The sequence below is a fragment of the Anguilla anguilla genome, chromosome 9 (genome assembly GCF_013347855.1).
Source record: "Anguilla anguilla isolate fAngAng1 chromosome 9, fAngAng1.pri, whole genome shotgun sequence".
NCBI lineage: Eukaryota > Metazoa > Chordata > Actinopteri > Anguilliformes > Anguillidae > Anguilla > Anguilla anguilla.
In genome coordinates, this window is record NC_049209.1 from 51,030,106 (window position 1) to 51,049,986 (window position 19,881).

General features: G+C 48.6%; 1 protein-coding gene across 7 annotated transcripts in view; it reads right to left on the bottom strand.

The window, feature by feature from the left end:
- nbeaa (neurobeachin a) overlaps window positions 1-19,881 on the bottom strand; it is a 164,596-nt gene that overhangs the window by 71,819 nt on the left and 72,896 nt on the right. For all 7 annotated transcript variants that reach the window (XM_035433942.1, XM_035433934.1, XM_035433939.1 and 4 more), the window contains exons 6-13: window positions 19,189-19,315; window positions 14,407-14,526; window positions 13,303-13,449; window positions 5,908-6,105; window positions 5,345-5,478; window positions 4,245-4,353; window positions 2,159-2,311; window positions 572-740 (exon numbers count right to left, since the gene is read on the bottom strand). In XM_035433942.1, coding sequence (XP_035289833.1) covers window positions 572-740; window positions 2,159-2,311; window positions 4,245-4,353; window positions 5,345-5,478; window positions 5,908-6,105; window positions 13,303-13,449; window positions 14,407-14,526; window positions 19,189-19,315 — 1,157 coding nt within the window. The remainder of the gene's footprint in view (window positions 1-571; window positions 741-2,158; window positions 2,312-4,244; window positions 4,354-5,344; window positions 5,479-5,907; window positions 6,106-13,302; window positions 13,450-14,406; window positions 14,527-19,188; window positions 19,316-19,881) is intronic.

The window sequence follows — 19,881 nt, forward strand, 5'->3', positions numbered from 1 at the left end:
CATGCACACGCACACAAGCCCGCACAGCCATACACACACATACACACACACACACACACATGCACACACACACACACATACACACGCACACGCACACGCACACACGCACAGACCTCCATAGCTGTGTGCAGTGGGTGGCTGTCTGTGTGAACAGTGCAGTTTACCCAGCCAGCAGAGTGCTGGGAGAGAACCAGTAGAGAAACATGTTCTAGAAACATCCACAGCCATGCCCCCTGTTTGAACAGTGTGAAAATCCATGCGATCCATTCATCATTTTAAACTGTATTGGAAAAAAAGCTGCGAACGGTGTTATCAAGTGGTCCCGCGTCTCCATATGAAAAGGTGTGAACGGGCGCTTTTAACAGCGAGGGGAGCGACAGTTTTCCAAACTGCAGCCTTCAGGAGCGAGAAGCTCCACACAGAGCTGCAAAACAGGAAAACAGCACGTCCAAAAAAACAAAAAAAAACCAAAACTCCCTCGACCGCTTCTCTGGTCTCACTGCTCAAAGCCCTCTCTGTACGCCCCAACCAACCCAAAAAACAGCGTTTCTGCCGGCGGTCCGTTACTCACCCAGGCCTTTGGGGGCAATGCCGCTGCTGTCCAGGGGGTTGATGGCCCAGTAGTAGTACTTCAGCGTGTGCATCAGCTGCAGTACTGTCCCCACCCTCCGGATGGTGCTGTAGATGGTCGCCGTGCCGATGAACTCCGCGGACAAGTACGTGTACAGGGAGAGTTGGACCTGGAGTGAGGAACAGGGTACACACACACACACACACACAGAGCTAAGAGCAGGAACACAGTAACCCATCGCATTTATTCACAGGTGCTTCCTATAATACAGCCATGCTGGCAGCTGCACTGAGAGAGGAGAGGAATAAAAGAACACACACACACACGCTCACACACACACACACACCTACACACACACACACACACACAGGTATGCCGTAAGGCCTCACAGTCTTACCGACTCAGACGAGGCCCATGTTCCTGTCAAAGCTCGTTGGCTTCCACAAGCCCTCTGTACCCACGCACTTTCATTTCCCCTGATGCTCAGAGACAGGCTCTCCGGAACCTTCTCTCTGATCCATATGAAAGCACTATTTACCATTATTTATACCGGGGGGGGTCAAGTGAGCACGCACGCTCTTTAGCATCAACACCCTGTCATCACCCCACCGGGGAATGCCGTCGCCTACGTCTACGGCATCCCCCGGTGGGATAGTCTCTCTCTCTCTCTCTCTCTCTCTCTCCCTCTCTCTCTCTCTCTCTCCGACTCCCTCTCTCCGCGGTCCTTCTCTTCCCGCTCTCCGCCGCGGTTATGCCTTGGAAGGCCCCAGTCATCTGCTCCTGGCGGGATGGCGGGAAGTGAGGTCTTGCCCCACCCCCCACCCCCCCAACGGGCAGCCTCTCTCCATCCCCATTTCACGGGTAATTACCAAAACCGGCGGATTTCGGCTCTGTGGACCTGCAGCTAACCGCTAGCTTCCCCGAGGCTTCATGCCCCAACACAGGAACGAGCGGCCGGTCGGGCTCCAGGGGGAAATCTACGAGCCGGGCGAAACGCCGACCGCTCATTTTCAGGGCCGTAACAAGCCGTAATTGAAATTTCCATTTGCTATAAAAAAAAAATTAAATAAGAAAAAAGATGTGAGAGGAGTTTACGCTTGAACGTACAAGGCTAATTCTGCAAACACGGTTTTTTTTTCTTGGGTATTATTGGGTGCCGGTACACAGCTAATAAAGACATAATCCACAGGGCCGGGTCTGTGAGCTAGTGAGAGGATTTGTGAAATTGAAAGGAAATAAATTGAAATTTGAGGGTAAAGGCCTCATCCCCAAAGACCAAATGCACACACCATAATTTCTGCACGTGGACTGGAAACTGACGACACACCTGTGTTCTCTGACACTTACACACACACACAGACAACTGGTCACAGGTAAACAGGGTGGGGCATGCCTGCTCAAAGGTAAACGGGGCGGGGGATACCTGGTCAGAGGTAAACAGGGCGGGGCACACCTGCTCACAGGTAAACGGGGCAGGGCACACCTGGTCACAGGTAAACGGGGCGGGGCACACCTGGTCAGAGGTAAACAGGGCGGGGCACACCTGCTCACAGGTAAATGGGGCGGGGCACACGCGGGTGAGCTCACCTTGGCGGGCGTGTGGATCCAGATGGCGGCGTTGAACAGGATGTGGTCACACAGCTGCTTGAGCAGGGGGGCGCCGTGGGTCAGGCCGTCCAGGTATTTGGCGAAGGACAGGAACTGCTCCAGCACCGCCCGGGTGATGTGGACCCGTGAGGCCTGGGACAGCAGGGGAGGAGTCAGGCATTCGGGGAAACCCTTTATGCTCACTTTCGTCTTTTCTCAACCCCATCCAACACCTTGGGATCAGGTGGAAAGCCAACAGCAAGCCAGGCCTAATCGGCCAATCAGTGCCCGACCTCACTAATGCTCTTCTGACTGAATGGAAGCTAATCCCAGCAGCAATACTCCAACATCTAGTATAAAACCTTCCCAGAATAGTGGCATTGTTATAGCAGCAAAGCTTGGGCCCACTCCATATTAATGCCCATAATTTTGGATGAGAGATTGCATGTCAGGTGTCCACATACATCTGGCTATGTAGTGTATGTCATGCCAATAAAACATTTTGAATGGAACTGAACCGAATTGAGAGAGAGAAAGAGAAAGAGAGAGAGAGACAGAGAGAGAGAGCGAGAGAGAAAGATTGGGGGGGGGGGGTCAGAATGCCCAGCCTCCAGACCACGCCTTCGACTGTGTCAGAGATGACACTGCTGGTGACCCCGCTCTGCAAATGCGGGGCCATCCCTCAAAGCCAAGAGGAGGAAATGCCAGATCGCTAAATGGCCGTCAGACCGGAGATTGGTAGATTGGGACGGGCCCACTGTCTCAATGCAAAGAGAGATGTGCTGTTGAGGGAGATAGAGATTTACTGTCGGAAGATAGGAGCACTGTCATGACAGAGATTCATTGTCCAGAAAGACAGACAGAGGAGTGACATAGAGGTCTACTGTTGAGAAGGAAAAGCGTATCATGACAGAGAGGTGCACTCTCAGGCGAAATCGGTCTACTATCACGATATACAGAGAGATAGGAGCATCATCATGATCGAGAGGTGTACTCTCAGGCAAAATCGGTCTACTGTCAAGATGTACAGAGGTAGAAGCATCATCATGATAGAGAGGTGTACTCTCAGGCGAAATCAGCCTAGTATCACGATATACAGAGAGATAGCAGCATCATCATGATAGAGAGGTGTACTCTCAGGCCAAGATCGGTCTACTATCACAATACAGTCTACTGCGGGGAGTCACAATAATGCGTCTGGGATAGATACGTCTGTAGACAAATTGTCAACAGACTACAGATCTGCACACGATGTGATTATCTCTGAAATGCACACACACATTAACTGTAACGTACACAATAACACGTCTTATTAGCCAGCACGAGTATGCTGCCATTATCTCTTTATGATGAACGAGTCTCATGAACAAATGAGCACATCACATGAGTATGCGATTATGCTAAACCGCACATTTCCCATTTATTCTGCGTCGACTGGATTCAGACGGTCTAGAAATGAGTCCTGATGGACTTCAGATGGAAGTGAAATCAGGACCTAGAGCAGAAAATGCACGCGTCACAGGAAAATGGAGATGGGATTAAGATGATGTTTGAAAAAAATGGGAAAACTGCAAATCTGCATTAACCCTGATCTCTGAACAGCAGAAGGAGGGAAGGAGGGAGGGAGAGAGGAGAGAGAGAGAGCGAGAGCAAGAGAGAGAAATGCTGAACGGTGAAAACCCTTTCCATTCCAGCTCTAGGAAATGCACTGCAGTTGAGCCCGAGTTGGGACAGGGAGGGGGACCCGCTCTTTTATTTTGGGCTTCCTTCCAGCACCACGTAATTAACAGCAGGGAAGAACACAAACTATTTAAAGCCATTTCAGGCACTGCCCCGGCTCTGGCGCTCACTGTGGGCTTTCATACGAAGACACGGGAGCACAGACAGGAGCAATCGCTTTCAGAAGCCCGAACGTGAACCAGGGCGGAGCCACTCTCTGGTCGCCGTGTCGACCGGCACGTGGAGTGACACCACTACTGCTTCTGACCGGAATGAGGAGCAGGTGATTGTGCGGAGTTGTCCCCGGTTACGGGAAACGTGAAACAATGAGATGAGTTCTAGAGTGTTCCGCAGCAGCGTTCCGTACCTTCTCCAGGAGATAGCCAATCACCAGGAAGCCCTTCCCACCCAGCATCTGCTCCTGCATGGCCACTGAGCTCTTCAGCAGCTCCACCAGGAAGGCCAGGAGAGTGGCACTGTAACACACACACACACACACACACACACACAAATACAAACACGCGCACGCGCACGCACACGCACACACGTAACCACATGCACACACACACACACATATGCATGCAGGCACAAACACACACACCCAGACAGAGGCACACACACAAAAACAACAGCACATGTCAGGCATGTTGAAATGTCAGTGCTTTATAAAGCCTTAGCGCCTTAGCAGCACTTGCTCATGCATTTAAAGCAGTGATGCTAACCGGCTTCAGGTGAAAGCTGCAGGAAAAGGCCCAGTAAAATCAATGCCATTAAAATGTGAAAGGCATTACAGGAGCACAATCAATTGCACAAATACCAGGGGACCGAACACAATGCCACCAGCGCGACCGTTTTAATGGGCCTCTGTGCGGATTACACTGCCAAGGTTCCACTGCTCACACACACATACAAAGCCTAATGAGTTTCATTGCAAGTGATTTATTTTCAGGTCAAATGCGGCCTTCAACACTCAAAACAAAGCATGCTGCAAACTCCATAACTGGAAAAAAAAAATATATATATGTTGTGACATCCATATTAAAATGTTTTTACGTATTTGAAAAGGCAAACTGTCTTGTGAATTTAGCACTTCATCCAACTGAATAATCTCGTATTACAAGACATTAATTTAATATCACGTCCCAGCATGATCAGTGAGTTATAAATGTCTAATAATACACACAAACCCTGAATGGCAGCACTGCATTCATAAGACACGTGATGTGCACCGTAGCCTTGAGAAAGCAAGGCTGGAACAGTATTGAAATTTGCCTTTAACCCTTCGAAGAGCAGGTTTGTTTGGAACGTTTCTCCAACAGTCTAAGTCAGTGCTCTAGAACTCCACTGCTTTCAGTCACCGCACTAGTGATTGTGACATCAGCATTAGAATGTTCAGTTCAGAACCCAGCCACTGAGCAGAGGTGGGATTTTTGGCGGGTTTGTAAACAGGAAGAGGCGCAGACTCACCAGACGGTGGTCTCCACCTGGCTGTCGTTCTGCTGGCGGTAGTCCAGCTGGGCGAAGAGAGGGAACAGCACCTGGATCCCGCCGATGGAGTGGATGGCGCTGTGGATGGAGTGCGTCACGATGGCTTTCACATCCTGGACAGAGAGAGCGGTCATGCACAGAGAGCGGCTTTTAAATCCTGCACAGAGAGCTACTTTCAGATCTTGCACAGAGAGTGGCTTTTAAATCCTGCACAGAGAGCATCTTTTAAATCCTGCACAGAGAGAGTGATCGTGCACAGAGCGGCTTTTAAATCCTGCACAGAGAATGCAATCATGCACAGAGAGCTGCTTTTAAATCCTGCACAGAGAGCTACTTTCAGATCTTGCACAGAGGGCTACTTTCAGATCTTGCACAGAGAGAGCGATCGTGCACAGAGAGCTGCTTTTAAATCCTGCACAGAGAGCTACTTTCAGATCTTGCACAGAGGGCTACTTTCAGATCTTGCACAGAGAGAGCGATCGTGCACAGAGAGCTGCTTTCAGATCCTGCACAGAGGGCGGCTTTCACAGTCGCACACCGACCTGGAGCATGAGGGCGTGGGGCGAGTGCACGAAGATGGAGGGGTTCTCCTTGGGCGAGGACTCCAGGCACAGCTGGGCGTCGGTGGCCTTGGCGTTGTAGGTGAAGGCGATGCTGCTGGCCAGCTTCCCGTCGTACAGCACCTGCTTGTGGTGCTCGGCCAGGTGGATGTCGCTCTCCGACTTGAACTTGAACGTGCTCTGAGAGACAAACAGAGAGAGAGAAAGACTTTCTTTTAGCACCCTTCTTATGTATTTATATATATATATATATTTCCTGATTCCTTGGCCAGTTTAAGTGTATACTTGCCAAGCCAATAAAACAAGTTTAAACTTGAACTGAAGTGATGGAGAGAGAGAGAGAGAGAGAGAGAGAGAGAGAGAGAGAGAGAGAGAGAGAGAGAGAGAGAGAGAGAGAGAGAGAGAGAGAGAGAGAGAGAGAGAGAGAGAGAGAGAGAGAGAGAGAGAGAGAGAGAGAGAGAGAGAGAGAGAGAGAGAGAGAGAGAGAGCGAGGTTCAATCACTTTATTAGAAATCTTTTATTTTTTATGCTTGCCCCCACCCCCATAAGTAAATAAATATATCACAATTTGTTCCATCCATGCAGCACCTGTTCCTCCACTCCTCCACTCCAGACAGAAAAGTAATTGTTGTGTCTGCTCTTGCTTTTTGTTTCCCACATTTACTTTGGCGGCACCGTGTAATCTCTCGCTTATAAAGCACCCTGACATTAAAATTGGGAGAGAGGGCAGACGAAGAGAGAGAGAGAGAGAGAGAGAGAGAGAGAGGGCAGACAGAGAGAGAGAGAGAGAGCGAGAGAGAGAGAGAGAGAGGGCAGACAGAGAGAGAGAGAGCGAGAGAGAGAGAAAGAATGAGAAAGAGGTAATGAAATGGTCTACGGCAGACAAAAGGGTGTGTTAGTGTGGGGAGTCGGAGGCTTGGGGTGAATGATAAAAGGGGGGGGGGGGGGGGGCACAGCCACTGCATGAAAAGGTGCATTTACGGGGCGAGCAAAAATCCGAAAAAATGGACACATTTCCTGTCGGATGCGGCAGCGCCAACCTCGGAAAAAACCACCGTGTCTGTGCCGGAAATGGACATAATTCTTACTGCGTGAACTAGACCCGATGTTCACAGCTATGGACAACTGAAAATGAACGAGAATTGAATTTTTATCAGACCTGTGCTTTTCTGTGGTTGTTCCGGTGACCTTGGGAATGCACTCACTGCGCGTCGCTTCGGATAAAAGCGTCTGCCAAATAAAAGTAACGCGATGTTCTTTTCCAGACGCTCGGCGTTAATGGCCAGACACGGCCGCCCGCGTCTCAGGAACACGCCGTGAAGTTTCAGCGCGGGCGGGAGTCCGTCAATTACTCGCGTTGTCAGAGTCGAGAAATCCCCGATCGCAGACGTGGCCCAGGAGCGCGTGCAGAAGTTTCCGGAAACACACGCGTGTGACAAGGGGGAAATTTCTCCGCTGAACGCCCGACGCACCCCAAATTTCACTGAAATTTAACACGTCGGACATCTCCCACAAACGTATGAATTACCGAAGCGCCCTAAGCCTGCGGACTGCAGCCGTGGAGTGGAGATTTCTGCTGGCTCAGAACGGTTCCCGCCAAAACAAATTTCAGCCCCGATATTCTAGGGACGATCCCCGTCTGCATCGATAAATAAACGACGTCAGAGCGAGTCTTTTAGCCGCCAGGTCCGCGGATCGCCGTGGAGACGCGGCGCGCTACATTATCCTAATTGACGCGACGCAAGCGGGCGAGAGTTCGCTCGATAGCGGAGGGGAGGCCGTCAGCGGGCGGGGGGGAATTTACGAGGCGCCTTAATTACGAGCGGCCCGCGGGACGTGAACGAATTCATAAATAAGGACCACGTGAGGGCAGAAACGACGTTGATGAAGCCCGGCACGGCTGCCAAAAAATCTCCCGCTCCAAATAAGGGACACGGTGTGCAGACTGGGGAGAACAGATTCTACACTATTGAGAGGGGAGGGGTCGACCGCTTGTGTATTCATTCTGTTTTCATTGGTCATCATTTTGCAGATAACCCCAAAACTGCCCAGGCTAGAGGGGTAACCCTGTTTAAAGACACATTTCATCCAGCCTCTCTCTCTCTCTGTCTCACTCACTCACTCACACAAACACACAGAAAAAACAAAAAAACAAAATGTATAATACAAAATTTATTGTGCTAATCTGCCTCTCTCCCTCACTCTCTCCATCTGTCTCTGTTTCCCCCTGCCGCTCTCTCTGTCACTTTATCTCTCTCACTCACAATCCTGCTCTCCCTCTCTCCCTCTCTCTCCTCCTTCGCTCCTGAACATGTCACAGAGAGGGGGATTAATGACCCCGCTAACGACAAGGCTGCAAAAACATGGCCCAGCCACCCGGCAACAGTATCCAGGCTATCTCCCACATCCCTCCCCCCCCCCCCCTTACACAGACATGCCAAGGATCAAAGCCCAGACAGTTCTGTGGCCAGCCCAGCTCTCAGCCTCCGGTGGCTGGCTGGCAGAGTCACCCTCAGTGGGCGCTGGTTCAGGAAAACCCCAGGCTTCAGAGATAAAGGGCCTTAAGGGAATGATGTTTAACCCTTTGAAGAGTAGCTTCTCTGGACTGTTTTTTTTCCTTCAAAATTCCACGCCAGTGTTCTAGAACTCCGTTGCGTTTAATTCCCAGTAGTGATTGTTACATCAACATTAGAATGTTCAGTAAAGAACATTCTAATCACATACCGTATGTATGACCTCACACCTTTAAAGGGATAATCTCATGTTGAATTTTACTCCCATGCTTAAGACACACGCAGCTTAACACGGCCCACGTGGTTAAGGCGGGGCCTCTGTAACCGTAGCGATCTGCCATTGCCGCTGAGTTCCTAAGCATGGCACTTAACCTCTAGCTTTGGACCCCCCCCCAAAGTTTCTGCTTCCTGTGTATGACCGAGCAAAGCTATTCCACACATTAACCCTTCTCTGTGCCCCTTAATATGCACACAGACCTCAACCTGAAAAATCTTTTGTAATCCGCTCTATTAATCCCTATTAAAAATGTTTAAAAAAAACTCAGCGAAATCCAGCACCTGAGGCTATTTTTTCCTGAGCCCTGAGAGATTAGTACCTCAAGGCTTTCTTCACAACTGTCAGATTTACACCTGGAACCAGCTTTGCTTCCCTTCTAATGCTTGTGTGTCAAATGCAGATAAGAATAGCCGAGGATAAAATAATTATTTTTTCCCGCTGCTGTTATTACATTGTTATTACACAGTCACTATGCATTTATAAATGCCACGGTTATTATTTCTGCAGTTATATTATTCCTCATTGCTTTCATCAAGACAATGGTTAAATGGTTCTCATCTGAAGCTTTCATCATATCAAAGGAGAGAGCGAGCTTTCATGCAGCAGACATTAATGAATAACTGTCTTAGCACATCACATATTATGTCTACATCAATACCTGTAGGTGCTTTACAGAAAGGATTTTATACAGTCGGGATTAAATTAACACAGCAAGAGATAACATTGCAAACTTGTTAAACAAGGTGGCTCTCCTTTCAGAAAGAACAGACAGCTCCCCAGAACACGTCTGCATTCGCTGACATCTTAGGTCCAAACCGTCGAAAAGGTCAACACCGTACCGACACTCCATCTTTGATATTCCTTCAGTTAATTTCACTCGCTCAACCCCTCAAATAGCACAGTGCAGTCTGGCCTGGCACTGCAGTCCCCCTCAGCTTGTCCTGGCTAAATCAACATTCTGTTTGGCTGGACCGCAACAGCGGGGCCAGCCCTACAAACGCGAATGTCTGTGACTGAGTCACCGAGTGATGGAGTTACACCATTGGTCAGCCGAGTTATGACGTCACACCATTGGTCGGCCGGTCGAGCCATATACTAGGTTTTGACCTGGTCTTGTTTCATAATGAACCACAACATGGCGATTAAATAAACTTAAGGATGTGCTGCAATTCCAAGCAATATCACAAGAATGCAATGATTCCTACGCTTTCCACAAGCTAAAAAAAACAGAAAAAAAAACAATAAAGGGTCAAGGGTCAAAGTTAATGTACTGGCTCATTAAGCGGGTCACGGGCTAGAGAGGTTTGGGAACTTGCACCTCACAGGAAGTGTGAGACAGGGACACGCAATCACCTACAGGGCACACACAGGCCGGGGCAGGGAGGAACCCATTTTCAATCACTCGCGCTTTACGAGGACATCAATCAGCGCTGCGCGAAAACAACCCAGCCCTGCGGCCCCCGCCCCCCCAAACCCCACCCCACCCCCCCAGTGCAATCGACTATGCCGCCCATGTCTACATCATGACACGCCAAAATAAAATTCTTTATAGCTACAATCTTCGCCACTGTCTGCTTGGGTTTATTCACCTTCACAAATGAACGTCTGAAATGAAACTCGGTGAACAAGACCGTGGCGGCGTTTTCCCCTCAAAAGGGATTTATCTTTTCTATGACTTTTTAATGAAGTTTTTCAGCAGGATAAATGATTTTAAATTGTTACTTTTATCGCCGCTGTTCGGAAATTCCCCATGAAATTAGGCTTCTGAGAAAGCGGAACGCTGGGGGAAATGTGTTTTTTTGAAACACGTTACTTTAAAAAAAAAAATATATATATATATATATAATAAAAAATATTATATATATATATATTTTTTTTTTTTCTGACAATTCTGAAAACACTTGAAAAGATGTTCTTGGGCAATAATTACCACACACCGATGACAATGGAAAACGGAATACAAATGGAAATGTAAGGTTTTCAGTTTGTTAGCAATATGACAAAACTGTCAGGGCGATGACTTCAATTACACCATGGAAGAAGAATTAGCAAGACATCTGAATAGATTTCCATTTGAGAACTCCATTGCATTCAATCACCAGTAGTGACTGTGACATCAGCATTAGAATGTTCAGTTAACAACATTCTAATCACATATTTTTGATCATACACATTAGAAGGGTGAATTTGTCCTGCTCCACAGCTACGAGAACTCCATACTGACAGCGTTTTACAAATGGCGACTGCATCGCCGTGGGAACAAAAGGCTTGCGGTCATTCGCCGGACAATCTGATCGATGACTGCACCGGCTTTCAACAACACAGTTCTTTCAAACAACATCTACATCCAAATCACAATCGTTAGGTCTTCAGCCGATAAAAAAATGCATCCTCCAGCCTGAAAACACGAATTTTGGGGTACACCCATAAGCGCCTCTTAAATTTCAAAATTTGCAGCTTAAGGGCAGGCAACACATCACCCAAAATTCAATCAGTGGAATCAACCTGCTGGAAAAACCTTTTTTTCCCCCCCCAATTCCTGAAACCAAACCCTTTTTACTTTCGTTTCGTGATCACCTACAGCTGTGGCTAAAGTAATTTTACGAGGGGGTGGGCGGGGGGGAGGTACATGTAGCAAGCTTCTACTGACAGGGGTGTGCTGAATTGCAAACGGGAGTAAAGGAGCCCCCCCCCCACCAAATTCAAATGGAGAGAGGGTTACATTTCCGCCCCTGTCGAGTTCGTTGAGCCTCCAGCCCGTTAGAATGTGCTGGCAGCTGGCTCAACGCGCCAGATGCGTGCGCATCGCGTTTATTTATTTATTTATTTATATATGTATTTATTTTCCCACGGGACAAGCACAGTTCTCCCACAGTCATGCTCCAATGGTGTGAGAAATCAGAATTGATGGCCATCCCTCCCCTCCTCTCCCCTCCATCACCCCCCTCTCCGCCCCCCCCTCCGCCTCCGACACGTTTCCCTCAGAACCACTGCCACTAAACGGGCTGGCCAATCAGGGGAGCCGACCGTGACCCCCGTTAACCTCGCCCTGGGCGTCTGAGAGGATTCTCATTCGGGACATATGAGGGGCCAGGTAATGGCTGCCCTGTTTCCTCTCACCCCCCCCTGGCACCAAACCCCCTCATTCCCCCACCCACACACCCCTGAGTGCTCCCTCCTCCAGCTCCTCCAGCAATCAGCCCATCACCGCCGGACCCCTCTGCTTCGTGGCGAGAGGTCCATTAACAAAGGGAACCAGCAAACCTGGACTGAGCACAGGAAGTGCCAGGCCAGTTAAACCTGTGTGAAATCTGAGAGCAGAACGGGTCTGTCGCAGTGCCGGATGCTCTGTAGTCTGTAGTTCTGCAGTTCTGCAGGTAAATGCGTGCCCCTGGATGGGCAGGACGGCTCTGTTCTCATCGTTATGCATTCTTACATTTTCTGCTTGTCTTTTCACTTCTCTGCCTGGCACAGTGCCCACCCCCCTAGTGAGACCCCCTCCCCTCCCATAATCCACAAGCTGCCTGACAGAATTAGTATTAACAGCCCTTTGAAGTATCTAACACCCAGGAAGCACCACGCAGCACAGAGAGCTCCTTTAATAAATGAATATAAATGAGGGCTTATTGCCTCCAACAAACCAGTCCCCTGAGAAACAGGAAGTGGATAGGTGACCTCACAGGAAGTGAGATATGGACTCTGAGGGCGAGGAAGTCCAGACACCAGAAAAGCCTTGCAGCCTAGTGGCACCTTCTTAGAGGGACAAAAACATTTTGTTTTTCACTACCTTTACTTTTTAAATAGTTTGATGTATTGCCAATATGTGTTGCTGCTGCAGAAGTGCTTGTGTGTTATATATTGTGCTTATTGCATAAATATTCTGTTTATATTGAGATGCCCCATTGGCTAAGCCTCTCTTCTAAATCTCAGCGGGACTGTCTGATTAAACACAGGCTAAGTAAATATTCATTTTGTCTTGAGGCAAATGCAGCTAGCCTCACCATGCGGGGTAGGGGGAGCAGATGAGGGGGGGGGGGTGGTTTGGGGGCGTGCCTGAATTAGGACAGGAAATTGGCGTTTTCTCCTTGATTGGGCCACTTAGGCAAACACGCGTTTGTGAGGAACACCTGCTGAGCCGGGGTCCCCCACGGGGGGTCCTGAGGGCCCATTAAACCGGCCAGCTTTGCTTTGCCAAACAAGCTCCCAATTAAGCTCCTGATTGAGCCGTTGATTGAGACTGGATCTGACGTCACGCGCGCTCGCTCTCCTCCGGTCCGTCGTCAAGGAAACGGTGGTTCCCGCTCGTCCGAGACCCTCGTCTAAACACGGACAATACGGACAGGCTCCCCCGTGGCAATCAGGAGCGATCGCCGTCGGTTCGCGCGGTAACCGAGCAACCAATCAAGCGCAGGACGACAGAACGTGCCGTTAACGGCCAGATGAGCAGAGATAAATACGATGAGTAAAAACCCATCTGCATGGTGGCACGAGGCCAGAGCTAACGGTGCGTTTTTCACGGAGGAACTGCAGGATCAGCGAGAGAGACGGCCAAGGAGGAGGATCTGTGTTCGATTAACCGGGTCTTACCTTGTATCCGGGCCCCAGCTGATGGATGGCGAATATCTGCGCGGGATTGAGCGCTTCGCTGAAGACGTACAGCGCCCCCAGCTGGCCGCAGAAGACCCTGTTGGCGTCCGCTGTCTCCGACGACCCCAGGAAGCATTTATCATAGCTCTGCGGTACAGACACAGGGGACCAATCAGCAGCCATCAAATCTGCACCATAGGGCCAGAGGGACAAACACACACACACACACACACACACACACACTTACAGCACACACATACACACTCCCTAGATCCAGGGTCATCTCCTACTATTGGAAGAAAGAGATACTTTGAAGCATCCAAGATGCTTCACCCAGAAGAAGCTCGGTGAGAAGCTCTGCTCAGTCGAATGCACACAACTCCTATACGCACTCACATCTCTGTACAAATTGCTCGCTATCTTTCCAAAGTCATTCAGTGCGTCTCCCTCCCTCTCTTTGTTTTTCTTTTATTTTCCCTCCTAAAACATCACAGAGACGAGTTGCTACTCAAATAAAAACTTTGAGCTCCAACAACATGGCTCCCAAGACAAATCACTGGCAAAGAGGAAAAAAAAAAAAAAAAAAAACTGATGTTTGCTCCATTTCGCTGAAGATTCATGTTGCTTTCGCGGAATTTTCCAGCAGCTGAGGAAGATCAAACGAGTGCACCTCGCTGCTCCGGCAGAAACAACATCGAACACAGGTGAACGCTGACAGCCACAGACAGTCGAGACCTTGCCGCCAGAAAAAAACAAATAAATCCGCGCAAGAGAAGACCGGTTCTTGGCCCCGTTTACCTACATCTCCATCCTTTCCATTTATACTCCTTCAATACAATCCTTGCTCCTCCCATTTATAGTTTCCTCGCATCCAATTCTTACTCCACCCACAAAGAATTAGGCCCCGCCCCGTACCATAGCTCCTCCCTCCCGATCTGACTCAGACTCCTCCCCTCCAAACCTTACTCAAGACGATTAAGAGGTAAGCTCCTCCCCTTCCATGCTAGCTCCTCCCCAAACAGATTCTGCACCCCCCCGCTTTTTTCATTGCAATCTTCCCACGTACATCGCCATGGCTACCGCCATGACGACTGGAGCGCTTACGTCGTTGGTGTTGACGTGCCAGGCCATGTCGCCGTAGGAGACCAGCTGTCCGTTGACGTAGCAGCGGATTTCGCTGTTTCGCCAGCGGTTGTAGATGTGAACGATGCTGATCATGTACCACTGAAACAAACAAACAAACAAAAAAACACAGAGACTGTGGGTTATATCTCAAATATGTCAATCTAGGGCAGTGGCAACCAACCCTGTCCCTGGAGATCTACCATCCTGTAGGTTTTCACTCCAACCCTAATTTGGGTTGGTTATCAATGACCTAATTTGGGTTGGTTATCAATGACCTAGAAGGAGACTTCTTGTCTACACAGTTTAATTGCACTCATAGGCCATATCTCCATGATACACACACACAAAAAAAACCTTGCCTGTTAATTTCATGACGTCTCTTCATGATACAGAGTGGTTTTATTTTAGCTGGACAGATGTAACACAGCTGACCTTGTTTCACATTGAGTAATTCAGAATACCACTAACTGTTGTTCCATGTTACCTATGTTGGGAGTTACTCAATAAGAACCTCTTGCTTTCAAATTATTAATTTAACCACACAGGCATAGCTTCAATTTAATATAAAGTGTTACCCTCAATAATAAATGTACCAAGAACAAAAACAAGTTCAAGTGAACATCAAAAGGTTACTTAAAATGTCTGTTTTCAAACTGCGGACTCTAATGGATATACACTGCTTTAAGGCCAAACCTTGAAGCAGTCACCTGACATGACAGTGCAGTCCGGCATTGAGAAATCGTGGCTCAAGCTCTGATATAAATATCTGCTATTTTCCATCTGCCCTTGCGGTTGTTTTTCGAGGACAGCTGTATAAAAACATCTTTTTAAAAGATCATAAGGCACCATGCCAAATGATCTGAAATTATCAAAGGGACCTGAAGCATCATTCTTAGCAGAGTTGAAGAGGGAGACATCTTTCGTTGCATTACTGTAATTTAGCACAGCATTTTAAACACACACACACACGCACGCACGCACGCACGCACGCACACACACACACACACACACACACACACACACACACACACACACACACACACGCTCACACATGCTCACTTGCACGTGCGCACACACACACTCACATGCTCACTTGCATGCGCACTGACACACACAATCACACTCACGTACACACAAACACACGCTCACACACAGACACATAAACACATGCACACACACACACTCTTGCACACACAATCACACACACATACTCACACTCACAGCACTGCACCAGCAGCTTCCACAGTGATAAAAACACGCTGTCTCTCAGCGCGGAATCAGACGTGTCTGTTTGCTGAACACCGTGGGGCTGGACAAGGACAGACACAGAGCCAGACACCGAGGCCAATATGGCGGGTCCGGTGCCACGGAAACCAGCTTTACGCACGGGGGGGGGGGGGGGGGGGGGGGACTCAAGGCTGTCTCGGGCTCCTCCGAGCAATTCAATTTCTCTCCGCTTCCCGTCTCTGAATTATTCCTCCCTCTCTCTCTCTCTGGGCCAAAATGGGAAATGAGTCTTTCCTGAGTGTGTGTGGGGGGGGGGGGGAACTATCACTTCACAAAATCATTATAGCCATGGTCAAGGGGACCATTTCTCTGCCCGTTGCGGGGGCTTTAAATGGGGCACCACATCTTCCGCAAACCACCACAGGCGCAATTTTCTTTTAAGAAATGTCCATATTGTACGCGGCCGACAATTGCCCGAGAGTCAGATGGAATTATTCACGAATCTCGTTTGCGTGCCGCGTTCCTTGCTCAGCGCGTGTAATCACGAGGAGAAATTTACATATGCATCGACGACAACGCCACGCGCGCTGCCCCCGTACCCCCCCACAAAAACAGCGGTTAACTGGGAACTGCGCCGGTCACGATTGGTCAATAAATTACACATGACTCTGGTCTAGTCTAGTATAGCTTTTCACACCTTCACACTAATGCGAGACATGGCGTATAAACAGCATCTTTCCGTGAAATCGTGGAAATAAAATAAAACTTTTTGTTTTCTGTTTTGCACAAAATAAATGCTTTTCACAAAAAATGAAACTACCGAGAGAATCCGACGAAAAATAATACTATCTCTAGGGCTCGTTGTTTTTTGTGCAAAAAGAGTTCCTGTGCTTTAGGTGCACTTGGGGTTACGTACAGCCAACCAATTTGTTTTCTGTTTCGCACACAAAAAAAAAGGTTTTCATAAAAAGCCAAACTATCGAGAGAACGTGATGAAAAAGAATGCTATCTCGGCCTTCCGTCTGTCAGGTGCACTTTGGGTACGTACCGCCAACCGATAACCTGGGGAACCGCCATTCCTGCCAGAGGAAAAAGAAACTACGCGAGAAGTCAGGAGAGCATTAGCATTCTGCTGAGAGAAAAAACCCCCCCAAGACTTAAACGTCTAAGCATATTGCTCATTAAAATCCCATCGCATTAAGCGCCTAAGTGCATTTGCTGTCAGCTTGTTTCAATTGTCTGGCTCGCGAAAAGGTCGTTAGAGCTTCGGAAACCGTTAAGTGAACTTTATTTAAATTCCCGTTGGCACGGCTGGGACTCGACACGAGGTCATACGACTGATTTGAAAACTCAATCTCGCACTGTAAAATCAAACTCAGTCTCACACTGCAAAATCAAACTCAGTCTCACACTGTAAAATTAAACTCAATCTCGCACTGTAAAATCAAACTCAGTCTCACACTGTAAAATCAAACTCAATCTCGCACTGTAAAATCAAACTCAGTCTCACACTGTAAAATCAAACTCAGTCTCACACTGTAAAATCAAACTCAGTCTCAAACTCTGATATCAAACTGAAATTCCAGCTCAGACACTGAAAACAAAATCAATCTCACACTCGAAAATCAAACTCAAATCCATCAGCTGTAAAACTTGATTTCATTCTGAAATCAACTCTCTCACACTCTAGTAGTCTCTACTAAAACTCAAATTCAAAGTCGAACTCTGAAAGCAGATTCAAGGTCAAACTCAAAATCAAATTCAAACCCAGGTCCGGAAAATTTACTTAACGCACACTCATAGTACTGATCCTGGTTTCCCAGTTTTCACTGCAGCTCAGATGTACATTTTAAAGACAACCATGAAGAAACGGAGGCTAAAATTTGCCGACTCCTCTGCTGCCGTTCCATATAAAAGCCTTGTTCTGATTGGCCAGCTCTGTGAGACAATGGGACCCTCCAGCCAATGCCAACGCTGGAGCCCTGGGGCGCTTTCTCTCAGTGAATCAGCGAGTCACAAGCTGAGCCAGAATCACAGGCTGGGGGGGGGGGGGGGGTTGCAGGAGCAAATCCCGGCTGTGCCACTCGCAGCGCACAGTGTGCGCACGCTGACAGGCCTAAAAAGCCTTGAGATCGCCGGCAGATCCTCCGGAAGTGTGTACGCGTTACGCGCTGACAAGTTCGTCCAGCGCAGTCAACGAAAATATAAACGCACCACACTTCACGCACTGTGTCCCAAAAGTCTGTTCTCGTTTGTGCCTTCAGCACACCAACGAGCAAATTCCAACTCAAAATGCAGATCATATTAACATAAAGCCACCTATGTAAGAAATAGCCCCCCCCGCACCCCCATCCCCGCCACGTTGGCTGCTTTTCAGTGCTTCAGCACCTCAGTGCTGAGTGTGGCCAACTGATTGGCCGAAGATTCCTCAGCCTTGTTTCCAAGGTCTGACCTGGCTGCTGATTGGAAGAAAAACTGTAAGATTCAGCAGACAATGCGGCCCTCCAGGACCGGAGATTATTCATTTATTTATTACACCCTTTTTTTTTTTTTTTTAACCTGGAAGTTCCACTGAGATAAAGAATTTTTTCTCCCAAGAGAGAAAGACCTGCTGAACTAAGACTGCAGTCGTACGTGATACGATCCACATTATTACGAAAAGTCCGCAACAAACAATCCTAACCATGGGGGGGGGGGTGTTGGGTGGTGACTATGGGGTGGTGTTCTCAGTGGAGGAACACTATTAATGTGATTTTGATTTTAGCTGCAAAAGAATTACGTCCAAAAAAGGCCTGCTAACTACGGACGTGCAAGAGAGGACATTTTACTGACAGATGTCTGTCTGCTTGTCCCATAACAGCTGTGACCTCTCTGTGAATATCTACAGACGCCTGGTTTTATTTAATAATTACTCGACCGCTGCATATTTATTTACGCATTTCTGGCTTTGCTGCGAGTCTTAAAAACGATGACGTCTTTTTTCGAAGCTGCTAATCAGGAAGCGGCTGATAGTACCAGGAACCACTGCTTCAGCGTTCACGTTTTCAGTGGTTAATGGAGAATCTCTCACGGAGGGGCTACGCACGCACGCATACACGAGCGCCCGTTCGGAGACGGAAGAGCGTGTGCAATCAGCGGCACTTCAAAGTGCACTCGCAACGACGCTCATCGAGCTAGCCGAGCCGGCGCTAATGCATTCCCCCGTCTTCCTCTTCCTCTCTCTCTCTCTCTCTTTTTTCCCCTCTGTCTCTCATTCCCCCCATCTCTCCCCCCCTCTGTCTCTCTCTCCCCCATCTCTCTCCCCTTCCTGCTCTCTCTTTCTCTCTCTCTCTCTTTCTCTCTTTTTCCCCTCTGTCTCTCGCTCCCTCCCCCCATCTCTCTCCCCCTCCTGCTCTCTCTCTCTCTCTCTCTTTCTCTCTTTTTCCCCTCTGTTTCTCGCTCCCTCCCCCCATCTCTCTCCCCCTCCTGCTCTCTCTCTCTCTCTCTATTTGTTCCCCTCTGTCTCTCTCCCCCCCTCCTGCTCCCGGGCGGTACCTTGCGCGGCTGGAAGTCGTACTTGACGCAGTGCTGGAACCCCTTGCCCTTGGACTTGAGCGACGTCACGATCAGGCAGTTCCCCACGAAGTGGGCCGAGTAGCCGATCCCTTTGCTGGTGCGAAAACTGCGAAAAGAGAAACAGGCAGAGTGAGAGAGACAGTGTTAAAGCATTACAAAATGACCTTAAAACACAGGTGTGTGTGTATGTGTGTGTGTGTGTGTGTGAAACAGACAGAGTGAGAGTATTAAACCATTATGAAATGACCTAACCCACAGCCAGTCAGAGATGGCTGACACACTCACAACAGGGAACTTGTGAGCGCTTTCCAAGTTTTCCAGGGGGATAGACTTATCCTGTATCTGTCTTATGATTGGCCCATTCAAAGGTCACTCAAGTGACATCACTCCCTTTGGGAATGGCGGGTTTGGGGCGGCTTTGGAAGAGGGGGTTTGGGTGATTCAGCCACACTTGCATCAACACATTTCCAAACCACCACAGAATTCAACAGGGTATTCACTCAGGTAATTAAGTTCCAATACCACAGCTCTCGTTCCTGATTTTAAAAATGGACCCGCAGAGAAATCATAATCACACCTGTTAAGGTTTTCTGGGATAAACAACCCACCGGCAGCACTGAGCTGGTATCTCCGGTGCTTTAAACGAAAGTAATTACCCCCTTAGTTAAGTCA